We start from the raw sequence: 15,126 nt of genomic DNA on the forward strand, positions 1-15,126 counted from the left end.
CAAGGCTGGCTGGAGTAGGGTGTGTGTTAGAGATATTCAGATTGTGATTTCTCCACACTATTTTTTCAGAAATCTGAAAAAAGGATTTAGAATGTATTCATGTCATTTTTATTTTGATTAACAGGGAAATTGATTTAAAAGTTTGGTGATCTACACTTTGCATTAACACTTATATTATAGCCTGGGCTGGATTTACACTAAAACATTTACTTTGGATGGCTGGGTCTGATTGAAAAGTCTCTCTCTCATTTGTCCGTCTTGTGCCATTTTTTACTTTGACAAAGCCAGTAATGGCAGATACATTAGGATCCCTGGCTGACCAATATCTCCAAATTCCTTTTCAATACAATGCTTTCTGTTATATAACCCTATGTAAAAAGGAAAGCTCTCTTCTTCACTATAAATGATACCTGTGACCGATTTTGCTTTCCTACATCCTCCACTCCTATTTTTGTTCTGTCTTAAAAATATAAATATAGCATGATTCATTACAAAAATGGTGTGCTAGTAAAAGGTTTCTTTCAGGAACAGTGTCATGCAATCTGCTATATCCCAATTAGAATATAAACAACCTTAGGATCTGTTTATGTTACTGTAATTGCTTATGTTTAACCAAATATGTATTTTTATATGTTATATCATCTAACATTTTCATCACAGCAAAGTAATATGGTAAAGTTTTCTTGCTCAGCATACCCTTGGTGAAAACACTGTTCTTCATTCTAGGGATGGGCATTTTAAACTCCTTTTATAATTGGCTATCTGGGCATGGTATATAAAGGTTAACTGAATACTTCCTTCCTTAATTAGGAACCCACTTCTGTGATCCATTTAAAATAAGCTGAAGGGTTGCTGGCTGCTGGCCAGTGGCAGAAGGCTGATTGATTTCTATAATAGTAGGAATTCATCTAGCACCCATGTTGCTAAGATATGCAAGCAAGAATTTCATTGTACTCTGTACACGTGAAGATGCTACTTCTCATACTGATACCACATTGGGCAGCACTGCTACTTCTACCTATCACACTATAGCAGGTTTTTCTGCCAGAAGTGGGTGCAAAGGTGTACATGGGTATTTCTTTATGATAACATCATTATTTAAATGCTCTAGCAGCATAGGTTGGACAGAATGCAGCCTCCTGAGTATATACAGTAACATCACTGTGTAATGTTGATTTTGTATTTTTATTTGAATGAAGGCTACATATATTTGTTTTCTCCTCAATGAATCAGGTTTGGCATATTTTATAAGGCAACCATTATATTTAATATATTGAACAGCAAAGGGCAATATTGCAGACATAGAGCTGTTTGAAAATTAATTCTCAGTACCACATATGTTCCTTTTCTTGCGCAGAACCCAACTGAAAAATGGCTTTAAGTTTTGACTGTGTGTTGATCCATGCACATAAAGCTTTGTACTCACTCCTTTCAAAATCCAAGTAATCCTTTTTTTTTTATAGCATATACAGGTGGTGTGAAAAACTATTTGCCCCCTTACTGATTTCTTATTCTTTTGCATGTTTGTCACACAAAATGTTTCTGATCATCAAACACATTTAACCATTAGTCAAATATAACACAAGTAAACACAAAATGAAGTTTTTAAATGGTGTTTTTTATTATTTAGGGAGAAAAAAAAATCCAAACCTACATGCCCCTGTGTGAAAAAGTAATTGCCCCCTGAACCTTATAACTGGTTGGGCCACCCTTAGCAGCAATAACTGCAATCAAGCGTTTGCGATAACTTGCAATGAGTCTTTTACAGCGCTCTGGAGAAATTTTGGCCCACTCATCTTTGCAGAATTGTTGTATTTCAGCTTTATTTGAGGGTTTTCTAGCATGAACCACCTTTTTAAGGTCATGCCATAGCATCTCAATTGGATTCAGGTCAGGACTTTGACTAGGCCATTACAAAGTCTTCATTTTGTTTTTCTTCAGCCATTCAGAGGTGGATTTGCTGGTGTGTTTTGGGTCATTGTCCTGTTGCAGCACCCAAGATCGCTTCAGCTTCAGGTGACGAACAGATGGCCGGACATTCTCCTTCAGGATTTTTTGGTAGACAGTAGAATTCATGGTTCCATCTATCACAGCAAGCCTTCTAAGTCCTGAAGCAGCAAAACAACCCCAGACCATCACACTACCACCACCATATTTTACTGTTGGTATAATGTTCTTTTTCTGAAATGCTGTGTTCCTTTTACACCAGATGTAACGGGACATTTGCCTTCCAAAAAGTTCAACTTTTGTCTCATCAGTCCACAAGGTATTTTCCCAAAAGTCTTGGCAATCATTGAGATGTTTCTTAGCAAAATTGAGACGAGCCCTAATGTTCTTTTGCTTAACAGTGGTTTGCGTCTTGAAATCTGCCATGCAGGCCGTTTTGCCCAGTCTCTCTCTATGGTGGAGTCGTGAACACTGACCTTAATTGAGGCAAGTGAGGCCTGCAGTTCTTTAGACGTTGTCCTGGGGTCTTTGTGACCTCTTGGATGAGTCGTCTCTGCGCCTTGGGTAATTTTGGTCGGCCAGCCACTCCTGGGAAGGTTCACCACTGTTCCATGTTTTTGCCATTTGTGGATAACGGCTCTCACTGTGGTTCGCTGGAGTCCCAAAGCTTTAGAAATGGCTTTATAACCTTTACCAGACTGATAGATCTCAATTACTTCTGTTCTCATTTGTTCCTGAATTTCTTTGGATCTTGGCATGATGTCTAGCTTTTGAGATGCTTTTGGTCTACTTCTCTGTGTCTGGCAGCTCCTATTTAAGTGATTTGTTGATTGAAACAGGTGTGGCAGTAATCAGGCCTGGGGGTGGCTACGGAAATTGAATGCAGGTGTGATACACCACAGTTAGGTGATTTTTTAACAAGGGGGCAATTACTTTTTCACACAGGGCCATGTAGGTTTGGATTTTTTTTTTCCCAAAATAATAAAAACCATCATTTAAAAACTGCATTTTGTGTTATATTTGACCAATGGTTAAATGTGTTTGATGATCAGAAACATTTTGTGTGACAAACATGCAAAAGAATAAGAAATCAGGAAGGGGGCAAATAGTTTTTCACACCACTGTACATATGCATATTTTCATATGCATTTTGGATAGACAGTCTGCAAAGGATCCATCTGTCCTTGGCCATTTAGTCATCTGACATTCCTCACCACAGCACAGGTGAATACACACGACTATGGCAGCAAAGTCCGTGTTACAAATTATGACATATTGTACTCTCATTCCAATGAAACTGGGAACAAGTGAATAAAAATGGAAGTGATTTCAAGCTTCACAACTTGATTTGAAGAAAAATAAAAGAATCGAAAAGATTTAGTAATACACATATTGCCAGAATTGTTAAAAGGCAACATGAACAACCTCTCCAACAGCAGCAATAACAGATGTTATGCTTAAGTCAAAGGTCTACTGTTTTAAATGTAAATGCAGATAATGTTAAGGCATCTCTAATGCTGTCAAATTACCCATTCTTGACTTTAAGGGCCATATAGCTAAAGATTCCTCTTTTTACAGTAGCTTTATATAACATAGTACGTTTTTGAACATCTGCACCTTCTAATCCTGTATACCCTGAAGTATAGAAATTTATAGATTCAGTTTATCAATATAGTGCTAACCCACTTTGAATGTATATTTCTAAAGCAAGATTTGAACATAGTCTTTCCATAATTGGAGTTATATGTTTGTACTTTCCTGTTTGAGTTATAATTCATACTGCTACTTTTTGAAGTAACTCTAAGGCAACAATTAAGTGACTCTGAAGAGCATGACATTGAAGCATTATAATAGTTCAATTTGATACAAATGAACGACTAGCCTTTTTATACATTGCATATCGACAACCCCTTAATTTTGCAGTAACTGTGATCTGTAGAAAAAAAAGTTTACAATGTCAATGTGCTATTAAGATTACAATATAATGGCATCTTTAATTATTGACCAGTATAAAAAACGATTTCTGTTACTACTGGCAGATACCGGTTGGGCCTTGGAAATGTATCCCTGCCAGATTTGTATACAGGAAGTACTAAGAAGTAAGAACTATACAAAGCCCAGACATGTATAGTATAAAGGTACAAAGTATTGTAAATACAATTTATTCAGTATATGAAAGATTAAGTAACATGATGTGCTACAAGTTTAAAAACAGCTAAAGAAAAAACTATAAGACGGAGGGAAATATGAAGACTTAAAGGTAATTATATTACCACCTAAGATACTACCTAAACTAAAGATAATATTTATCAAGATAAGAGATGTGTTTATTGCCTTAATACTTAATTGGTTAAATTTTGTGGAAGTGGTCACATGATTCAATTTACAAGTATAGTATACTACACAAAAAATAAAACAGCATGTTGGGTACATGTGAAATCATGAAAAGAGTTATGTCCCAAGGAACACTATGTAACCTGGCCTACTGCAGATTATCTAAAAAAAAACATGTGTTTGCCTTTATGGTGGGCTTAGCTAATTAAGCAGGTGGAAGCACAGATAGAAAACAAATGTCATTAATGTATCATGTAAATCATGTCAATTTCTTCATACTGATTAAAACCATATTACCAACAAATCTGTATTCTTGTTCTTTCTCTTTCTATTGACTTCTTTGCAGCGTTTGATATCCTCAACAAACTAGAAATTAGAAACTGCTCCCTTTGAGTACATGTTACATTACACATTAATTAACCAAAAAATAACACACACCACTGCTGCAGGCAGAGTTATATTGACTGACTGTACTAAAAAAGGCACCCAATCACTCAGCACAACGTCCCATCATCACCCTCCACAACATGGAAGACATGCCACACGGGAAGAGTGTGAAAAGGATGCCTGAGACAGTTCGCCTGTGGTGTGAAGTGAACTAGAAGCGTGCTTCTGGGGGCTGTTGCAGAGAGAAATTAGATAATCCATGGATCTCAGAATGAATTCCATCTTGCTATAATGTGATTTTGCACCAGTGGACTACCCAGTTCCACAACATTTGGATTTCAATCAGTTTACACAGTTTTGGATAGGTTGTCTGCATTAACACATTGCTCTTGGCAAAATTTGCAAGTCCTTACCAATCAAACATTGAAGAGCCAATCAATCATGGACTACAATCTTTACACCAGCAGAGCAAGAGATGCTGGTGGCAGTGCATGAAGATTATCAGCAAATCCTTCCAAAGAAATGCAATACATCCGTAGTTGCAAAGGAAAAGGTGTAGAGGAGTATCACTGACAGAGTAACAGGTAATCAGTGGAATCCGTGTAAACTTTGTGTGTTAAAACTGTTGCAAAATATATCCCTGATGATATTATTCAACTTGAAGTAAGCATTATATTCTGTATTTGTAATATGAATGATAGCAAAAAAGTAACATTAAGTGTTCAGTATACATAGAGTTGTTCTAGTCGTTACCGTAATAAATGTTGAAAGTTATCCTATCTGCACAGAACCATGAATTGTCCGGTAATTACATGCCAAAAGCAACCAAAGGTTAATTCCTGTCATGTACAAATCTGCAACAGAAAACTCACAGTGTCCACTCTTTGAATGGTAACTTACCTACCTTGTCCAAATTTGAGATCCAGGATATTTGCCTTCACATTTGAACAGTAATTATATGTGAGGCATGTCATATTATTTTAAGAATAGATAAGAGGGCAAAATGATAATTGTACAGAGTATTTGATATATATACTGTAAATCCCCAACGAAAAGCTGCCCCACACTGGAGGCCGCCCCATTCTGTAAGCCGGAGAAAATGCTCATTTATATTTTAAAACTCAAAGATAAGCCGCTCCATGTTATTAGCCGCAGTGTTACTGAATTTACCAATCTGAAGTAAAAGCATCTAATTTGGCACACCCCTGTAGGCATTTGCAACTATATAGTGACATTATAGTGGAGCATGAACAATTAAATCGATAACATTTTGCACTTATTGAGATCATGCCGCAACGCAAGTCCTATGCTGCAGAATTTAAGCTCCAGGTTGTTGCTTTCGCCAGAGAAAACGGCAATCGTGCAGTTGGATGCCACTTTGAATTAGATGAAAAACAAGTGAGAAACTGGCGGAAAGATGAGGAAGCTCTGCGTGCGCTTCCACCACGTAGGCGTGCAAGGCATACAATTGAAGCAAAATGGCCAAACTTGGAGAGGCAACTTAAAGATTGGATTCTCGCGCAGTGTGAGAACAATTGGATAGTTTCGACAATAGTCATCAAATTGAAGGCACGAGGAATGGTTACTGAAATGGCAATTGTAGGCTTCAAAGGGGGTCATAATTGGGTTTCTTGCTTCATGAAACAAAATGATCTATCTATCCAAGTCAGAACGACTGTGGGACGGAGACTGCTAGACGACTGGGAGAAGAAACTTGACAGTTTTAGAGAGTTTGTCAGCAAGTAAATCGAGACACTGAAACTAACACTGGATGACGTCATCAACATGGACGAGGTCCCGATGCAGATGAATATTCCATCAACACGCACTGTCAATAAGGTTAGTAAAAAGACCATATCAGTAACTACCACAAGTCACGAGCGGACAAGTTTTATGGTTGTTCTAGCTTGCACGGCAAGTGGCAAAAAGCTGAAGCCATTCGTGATTTTTAAGAGGGTGACAATTCCACAGGAAAAACTACTCAAGGGTACTGGGGTCTCAGTGAACAAGGGCTGGATGAATGAAGAGGTTATGGTGGAACGGGTGGACAAATGCTACAGAAGGCAGCCTGGAGCTGGATTTTTTAACAAGAAGAAGTCCTTGCTAATTTTCGACTCTATGTCTGCTCATCTTATGGATAGTGTTCAGAAGGCAGTGAACAAGGTTGGTGGTCATGTCGCTGTAGTACCTGGTGGACTTACATGCAAACTGCAGCCACTTGATATTGCTGTCAATCATGCATTTAAGTGTCTTGTAAGTATCAAGTGGAAGAAATGGATGACGGATGGTGAGCATACATTCATTCCATCTGGCCGGCAGCGACGTGCGACGTACAGTCAAGCTCGTGAATGGATTATTTCGGCATGGAACAACGTGAAACCAGAAAGCATACAGAATGGTTTTCGCAAAGCCAGAATCCTATCTCCACCTACAAGCCTACCAGCAGCACAAGCAACTTCTGCAATATCTGTGAGTGATACCAGTGACAAAGCGTGTCCGACATCAGCAACAGCAAAGAAGCACAGGTCACAATCGAGTTGTTTGGCAGCGATGACAATGATTACGGATCTGATTTTGAAGGATTTGAAGAAAGGTAAGCCTAATTTCAGTGTTGCTAATTTTATTATGAAGAATTTACGTGTAGACAGATGATTGACATTGCTGTACTGCAGTACCCCCATCCTCCAGTCGTTCAAACGAAAATTAAAAACTTGTCTTTTCCCAGCCAACAATAAACGTTTGTTCCTTTTATTTCTGTTAAATTTTGCTTTTTTACTAGCTTGTATTATATACTAGGATGTAATGTAATAAAGCCTTGAAAAAATGTAATTCTTACATTGCAGCAACAAACCTGTGAAGAAGAGGCTAGATGCAGCAGCGCCAAGTAATCACTGAACTTATGATGGCGTCATTATTAATTGACATCATTTTTTTGTCTACTGGACAATTCATAATTCATATTTTTTCAAACTGTGGACTTAGTTATTTTAACTGTATCTATGAGCATCGTCACTATCTGATTTTTTGAAGTAACAAGTAAATTTAAATTCAATGAATCATTTGAGTATGTTGTCTTTTTGTGCACTGAATTATACTGTTATCGAATGTTTTTACATAGGCTGCCCCATTTAAGCAAGCCGGCACCCAATACTCATTTTGTAAAATTAATGTATAAGCTGCGGCCTTTCGTTGGGGAAATACGGTACTTGTGCGCTTCATTCATAAAAGCCATCAGCCAAATGAACTACATTACAGTGTAGAAGTAAAATAGTTGCCTTATTCCATTACATAATGCCAAATTGAAGCTGCATTAACAAGATAGTTGGTATCTGCTAAAGAGGAGAGTCTTCAGAAGCATTTATTTAAAAAGCGAGGGGCTCCACAGAAGGGCTGTAGGTGGCAGCTGGTTCCACCAGCCAGTCTATTACCAGTTATTATCGCTCAGAAATGCCTCACTTGTTTACATATGATTGCTCTACCAGTAACTCTGTGGAATTCCTCTTTGATGGTTGTTTTGTCGTATAGGGTCCTAGGAGACCCTGTTTTCCACTTTATACTCTTTATTGTGTAGACTTTACCAAAATGCCTCATATTCCAAACCCCCAACACTCTATGGTCAGTTACTGTATTTTTCACTTCCTCCCCCCTTTCCTTCTTTATCTACACTCTCAAGCAATTCGATGGAGTAAAAGAACAAGCAGGAGAAAGAGTTTCACTTTAAAACAGTTAAAAATTATAGACAATATACACAAAATAATAAGCAGAAATAAAATGAGTGTGACAAATATACCATTACAGCCTAAGTAGCATAGCATCTTGTGTCTATAGACAGCTCTCAGCTTATCTTCAGTCTAGCTTGGTGTTTGCTACCACATGGCCTTTGAATGGAGCATTCCTCATTAACAGAAAAACCCTCAAATATGATAAACCTTTCGATGCACCTTGATGTCTAGTTATGCAAAATGTACTTTTTGGGTTTAATTACACCCTTATGATATACTGTAAACCAATAATTGTCTTCAGCAAAACTGATCAAAAGGACTTGAAGTTGCACATGCCACATCAACTGACCCCAAAATTACTCCATAATAGGATATGAGGGGTCAAAGTTACTTCACTTCACAAAATTTTGAGGTTGCTGATTATGAATATGATAATATTTTTGATATTTAATTCTTTACCAATGGTTCTAGCCCTCTAAGAGCATCTTCGAGAAGGTTAAAAATTACAAATTTTAAGCATAAGCATGAGGGGGAATATTTTAAGCTCAGTGATTTCAAATATGATGTTATTTTTTTTTATTTTTGATCCCTTACTTAAGATTTAGTCCACTACATTTGTCTTAGAATCGAGAAGGTTTACACTTTAAACATTTAAATTGAAGCACACATTTTAATATTTTAGATATTTGATTAAGATATTCTTGTTTATTATACTGTATACTTCTCATGAAATAAATCATTACATTTCTTATAAACAGTCTAAATTACAGTGGCTTACCCTAATTCAGACTTTAAGTTTTAAATGCCAGTTGTAATACAGAAGTGCTAAGGCAAATATTTTCTTTATTTTCCTAAAATCTCACAAGTAACTGGTAAACTCAAATTAACAACGAAACAACTGAAATACTGGGCCTTCCTATGTAGGTTGGAACCCCTGTCTGTCATTGTAGGTCGCCATGCTGACAACCCCCAAACTACATTGTGATGGCACCAAAACCACTTTGCTCTCACCTCCCATGTCTATTACTATTACTTTCTCTTCCTTTTACTCTCTGTGGTGTACATGATATTCCAATAGAGCTATAGAACTGTGTGTTCTGCTTGATAGTTTAACTTTATAATCTCATTTTGTTAATTTATTTCATAAAGCTTTTTTTCCATTCTTTGTACATATTTTATACAATTTTTCTTATTTTGGGCACTTTATTCTGGGATCAAATGACACCCTGTGGTACTCTCTATTACAACACATAAAACTAATTAATTGCTGGTTCATTGCATTAAACAACATAAAATGCAAATGTTTCTTTAATAAGACACTATCTACTGATAAGATATTGATGAAAATCAAATGGGTGTCACATAAATGTTAACATGGCTGTCTCACAGAATCAGGGGAATACATTTGACTATCAGTAAATGTGTGTGAAATCTACATATTCTTCTTGTTTTCTCTGGGTAGTCTGTTTCTTTTCATGTCCCAGTGAGATTATTGTTAACTGGCAACTTTTAAACTGATTGTTGAGTTTATAGGAGTGTGTTTTTTCTGTGATGGATTAATATTGAATCACCTGTGTTCATCACACAGTTGGTTCCTCCCTTGTGGTTTATGCTTCCTGAAAAAAGCTCCATTGCCCTGTGACAGTGCAGTGAAGTAAACAGTTTCACAAATGGACAGAAATGGAGTACAGTAGTTAATTTATTCAGACTGCTTATATAACCTTACCATACTCTAAATGTACCATTGTTCTGGGAATACAGGGAGGTTAGTTATACAAGGATCAGAAGTGGGCATGTAAGGCACAACCAGTACAAACTATTAATTATTAAGATTTCTAAGAACCAAAACTAACAGAGCTTATCAATAACCAAGTGAGAGAGCAAAACAAAGCCGTAGCTATAAAATAAACTACAGAAAATATGCCCAAAATAAGGAGTCCACCATGTTGGACAATGGAAATTTCAAAATGGCAGCTGTTTATATTGCTATGTCAATGACAACACAGTTTTCGACCTCCAGAAATCTAGCCCTATCAAACTCAGATGCTTGTATCGACCAAATCCATTTACAATATGTTGATGCAGTAAATTTAAAACTAATGACATCAATAATTTTAGTCTTTTGAAAATGCTTCAAAAGAGAAGCTTTCTTTTGTGTAGGAAAAAAATATTTCCTATAGAAGAAAGTTTGAATTAACAGTTTCAATGGCTGCTCTGTTTTGGTCTGAGCTCTATTTATTAATTCTCATCAACTGTTTTTTAAGGCAAAGCAAGGCCACTAAGCATCAATAAACTTGGTATATCCAAACTCATCAGCAAAAGTTTATTTAATTCCTTTGGCACAGGTCTATCATTATAATGTCAGACGTTGACCCTATGTACGTCTTTTTGAAAAGGTAGAAGCATTTTTACACTGTATAAGAGGAAAACCCCTAATTAATCCTGCAGTGTGCTTTTACTTTGATATAACTTCCCAGTTCAAGTCACACAAGACTCTCTTTGAAATAAACGTTTTATGTTTAGTATTGGCAATAGGCAACAAACAGGCAATGACATTTTAATATCAATGTGCCACAATCTCAGACCCAAAAGTTAGTTCAAAATATGGTGCATCCACAATACTCACTGAACAAGACCCAACATCTCACCTGTTTTATGAAGGAAAATGAAATGAGGTCCCAGGACACAATCCCATGGTCCATTAATTCCAGAAAAGCCGTCAGAGTAAAAGCCAGCATCTCCCCAAAGCTGCAAAAAGAACACACCATTCACACACTCACATACTCTCAAGCAAAGCAACATTCAGAGAATGAAATAGGGGAAGATGATGGATACATCCTAATACTGTATGTTAAAATAATGCTATAAAACAAAAGGAATGAGTTTACGGAGATCTCAAACCACCATTACCCATAATAATGTCTTAATTTCACTCTGAAACTGACATTATTGCCTTCATTTTAAATTTTGATGTATTGTCTTGCAAAACTATTTGATTTGTTTTATAAAATATCATATATATTGTAAACCAGTTTGTAACAGTATTTAGTGTAAAAGAACCACAGGAAAACTCATTTGCTTAATAATCTGACAAACCACCCTAGTAGTACTTGGTAAAGGAAATTCCCAGTCCCTGAAAGAGCAGCACACTTTTAAAAATTGTACATTTCATGGTCTTTTATAGTAGATGCCACTATCAAAAACTGATTACTTATATGACCTAATACTGCACATAGTCAGCAGGAGAATGTGAAGGTTACTAAGTTAATTTAGTATAATTTTATTTATATCAGAGAAGGCTAAACTGGAAACAAAAACATTTGGGGAAATATGGGTAAAATAGTCAACTAGTAAGGAAGCAGTAAAAGTATAAACTAAGAATTCCATTGAAATGTATACTTTGTGCTTTTGCTCATCCTTGACATTTCAAAGAAATTCTAGTAAGAAATTCTAATCTTCGCAACTTATGGCTGCCCCTGCTGCAATGTCTTAGTCTGTAGAAACAGGATTTCAACCTTGAAAAGCCACAAGTAAATCACCTCTAAAAAAGTTATGGTATTGATTTTATTTTAAATGGAAAAGGCAACATAAGATCCTTATCTTATAAATTTAAAGTACTTTACCAAAACTGCCCAAACCAAAAAATAGCATAAACATTTATTTTTGGAATTTGGTGATGTTGATGTTTGATGATGTTGCAACAATAATCAGGTTTGAAGGTAAAATGCTATTTTAGCAATGCATTATTTAGTAGTATTAATATACTCGCCACAACCACTCAACTAATGTATAACGTTTTTATTTATATTGTGCAATTTACTTAATCCTGTTCAAAGTAGTACTATTTTCTACTTTGTCTTCTTTTATACACAGTATGTGTTCCACCTTGAATGATGATTAAGAAGTTGTTTGCATTGTTGTTATTAATAATTGTTGACACATTTAAAAAGGGACTAGGAGGTGTTTTGGCCTTGGAAACCCATGAAGTTTCTTTTCTTGTCTATCCTTGCTGCCCAGAGTTTCTGTTTCCTCTCTTCCCTGGTCATCTGACCATTCCACATTTGTTTATTAATTTGGACATTACCTTTCTTACTTTTACTGTCTTACAAATGTTTCATAAATAGATGTTCTTCAGTGGGCAGCTTCACAACTAGGAGTCCAGGGTTCACACCAAACCACCTATGTACAGTTTACATGTCCTTGTTGGTTTCCTCTGGGTACTCTGGTTTCTTCCCACAGTCCAAGACATCCCAACATAGGGAATTGCCATTACTAAATCATCCCTAGTGTGTGTTTCTGCATGCTCACCCTGTGATGGACTGGTGCTTTGTACCAGCTGTTGCTCCTCCTATGCACCCCATGATTAAATTCGAAAATTAAAGTTCACAATTTATTAAACTGAAACTTAATGGTATTAACAAATGCTTGATTCTGATGGAAGAAATTTTCACTAATGTTATTTTTTTTTATAGAAATGCAGCCACCCTGGAGACCACATCGGTGGCTCTGGGGCTAAGGAGCTGCACTGGTATTTAGAAGGTTGTCGGTCCAAATCCTTTTACTGTCAGAAGGGATCCTACTCCCTTGGGCCCTTGAACAAGGCCTGTAAGCTGAAATTTGCTCCAGGGGCACTGTATAATGGCTGACCCTGTGCTCTGACCCCCAAAGGTCATGCAAAAAGACAATTTCTCCTCAGAGATTAATAAAGTATATTAAATTCATAAAACCAGAGAAAGTGTATACTTTACTCAGAATAGCCATTGTAATTTGCTTTAAGTTTATGTATTTAACAATACTATGTTTAGCGAATAAAATCAAACATAGACATTTTCCAAAGAAAACAAATATCTACAGTATATGCTTTCCTTTTAGAATACTGTATGTAGACTACTATTTTATTTTTCTTTCTCTCAATACAAAATTTATACATGCATCTCATTTTTTTCACTTGATTGTTTTAGGACATTCCTGTTTTCTATACTTGATAATATTAATGGGCAATTTTCTGTAACTATAATAATTATAAATTAAAATCTGATCAAGCTTTTTGATGTACCAGCTATTCAATATTTGCTAAAATAAAGTAGAGTTGACTAAAATATACAATCATTTAAATTTAGGCTAGCAAATCTATTGGTTCCCTTCCCCTTTTTTACATAATATATGCCTAATAGTGATGTATATTCCAGCATTTAATTATTCACTGATTTAAAACATTAAATGTAAAGCTAAAATTACTCAACTATATTTACAATATTTGACTTCATAAAATGTGCACCCCTGTCTGTAAGTAAATTAGACTTAATGTTCTTTTTTTCAAGCTAATGTTATAATATTAAAGTTTAAGCTAGGTTATGTGTAAGTGTACTTCTACAAATGCAAAAATAGGTGACAGCCTGGAATTAACTTTCACCTATTTTTTTTTTTTAAATATGCTCAAGGCGATTCTTTCTTTTGAGGATCTTAAACAAATCACCCCATCCCAAAACAACTGCACACCACAACTCACTGCGTGCCACTTTCGACTAGCCGCGCCAGCACCGCGATGCCCTCTATGTTAATGAATTCAGTGGCGAACGTAATGTCCGCCGACAGCTTAGCGAGCTCCTTCAGTGCCTCCAGTCGAGCGTCCATTCCATGAGACTGCACCCTCTCCAAGAGTTGTCGGGCTGCACGCGCCTGCAAGGGGAGGACACAGTCATGGGGCTATTCATACGCCACGATCTGCACTGCACATAAAGGGGCCTCCATGCAGGGTAACCTGCAGAGCTAGAGACTTTTCACAGTATCGGCACGGCCATGTCATGGCATACATTAGACACATAAAAGGTCAATATACCTGACTTTGGATGATGCAACCACATTCTCAGAGTCACATACATTAACAAAACATTAATTGGGGAAACACTGCCACCCTATCCTCACTCACCCAAAGCAACACACAGTATGGAGCAGCAAGCTAGATTCACAAACCCAAAGGGAGAAGTACACATATAAAACTTAAAAACATTAAAATCAGCAAGATACAGTAAATAAAACATAACAGCACATGAAAATGCGTCTGCGTGCATTTTGAAAAAAGAGACTAATGCAGACTGCTATTTCTACTGTCTAACCAACATCTTTAATGTGGTTTGATCCTTATCATGCATGCAAAGAACGTAACCACCATATTTGCCAACAAACCATGTGAGCTCAAGTAATCTGATAATGTCTGTACCTTATAGCAAATTATACTCACAGGTGAAATTGCCAGACGAAGGATAGTCCCATTCTTTATCTCACTGCGGTTCTGAAACACAGGTTCAACATGACTAGTCATAAATATAAAAAGAGCTGCTAGTAAAGTCACCGAGCAGACTTAAAAGCATTATTAAAAAAAAATAAGTGGCCATTGTTGCATTTGTGCTCATTGCTTTTGAGAAAGTACAGGCATGATTTTGTAGTTGCTGTTCTCAGCACAGCTCTGTTCTTTGATTGACTAATTAAAAAGACAATTCTTTTGGTTTTTGACCAAAAAACTCCAGGCATGTTGTCATAATAAACACCAACTACCTGCCAACTATTAACAATTCTACTAATGAGATCCTGAATAAGGTCTATTCAGACGCTATGTCATTGACACTCATCCCCCTTTAATGAAGAGTGTGTTGCACTACAACATTCTTCCATAATCTTTTCAGCTCATTCTTATTGCATGTCCAAGCTAAGTCAGTTGACAGTTCAGGACCTCTGT

At 36.5% G+C, this 15,126-nt stretch overlaps 1 protein-coding gene across 6 annotated transcripts in view; it reads right to left on the reverse strand.

Annotated features, from left to right (window-relative positions):
• elmo2 (engulfment and cell motility 2) overlaps positions 1 to 15,126 on the reverse strand; it is a 155,867-nt gene that overhangs the window by 68,456 nt on the left and 72,285 nt on the right. For 5 of the 6 annotated variants that reach the window (XM_039776595.1, XM_039776593.1, XM_039776596.1 and 2 more), the window contains 3 exons: positions 14,632 to 14,682; positions 13,900 to 14,069; positions 11,039 to 11,138 (listed from right to left, as the gene is read on the reverse strand). In XM_039776595.1, the coding sequence (XP_039632529.1) occupies positions 11,039 to 11,138; positions 13,900 to 14,069; positions 14,632 to 14,682 (321 nt within the window). The remainder of the gene's footprint in view (positions 1 to 11,038; positions 11,139 to 13,899; positions 14,070 to 14,631; positions 14,683 to 15,126) is intronic. The other variant, XM_039776597.1, reaches the window with a different exon arrangement.

Source organism: Polypterus senegalus, chromosome 14, assembly GCF_016835505.1.
Source record: "Polypterus senegalus isolate Bchr_013 chromosome 14, ASM1683550v1, whole genome shotgun sequence".
Taxonomy (NCBI): domain Eukaryota; kingdom Metazoa; phylum Chordata; class Cladistia; order Polypteriformes; family Polypteridae; genus Polypterus; species Polypterus senegalus.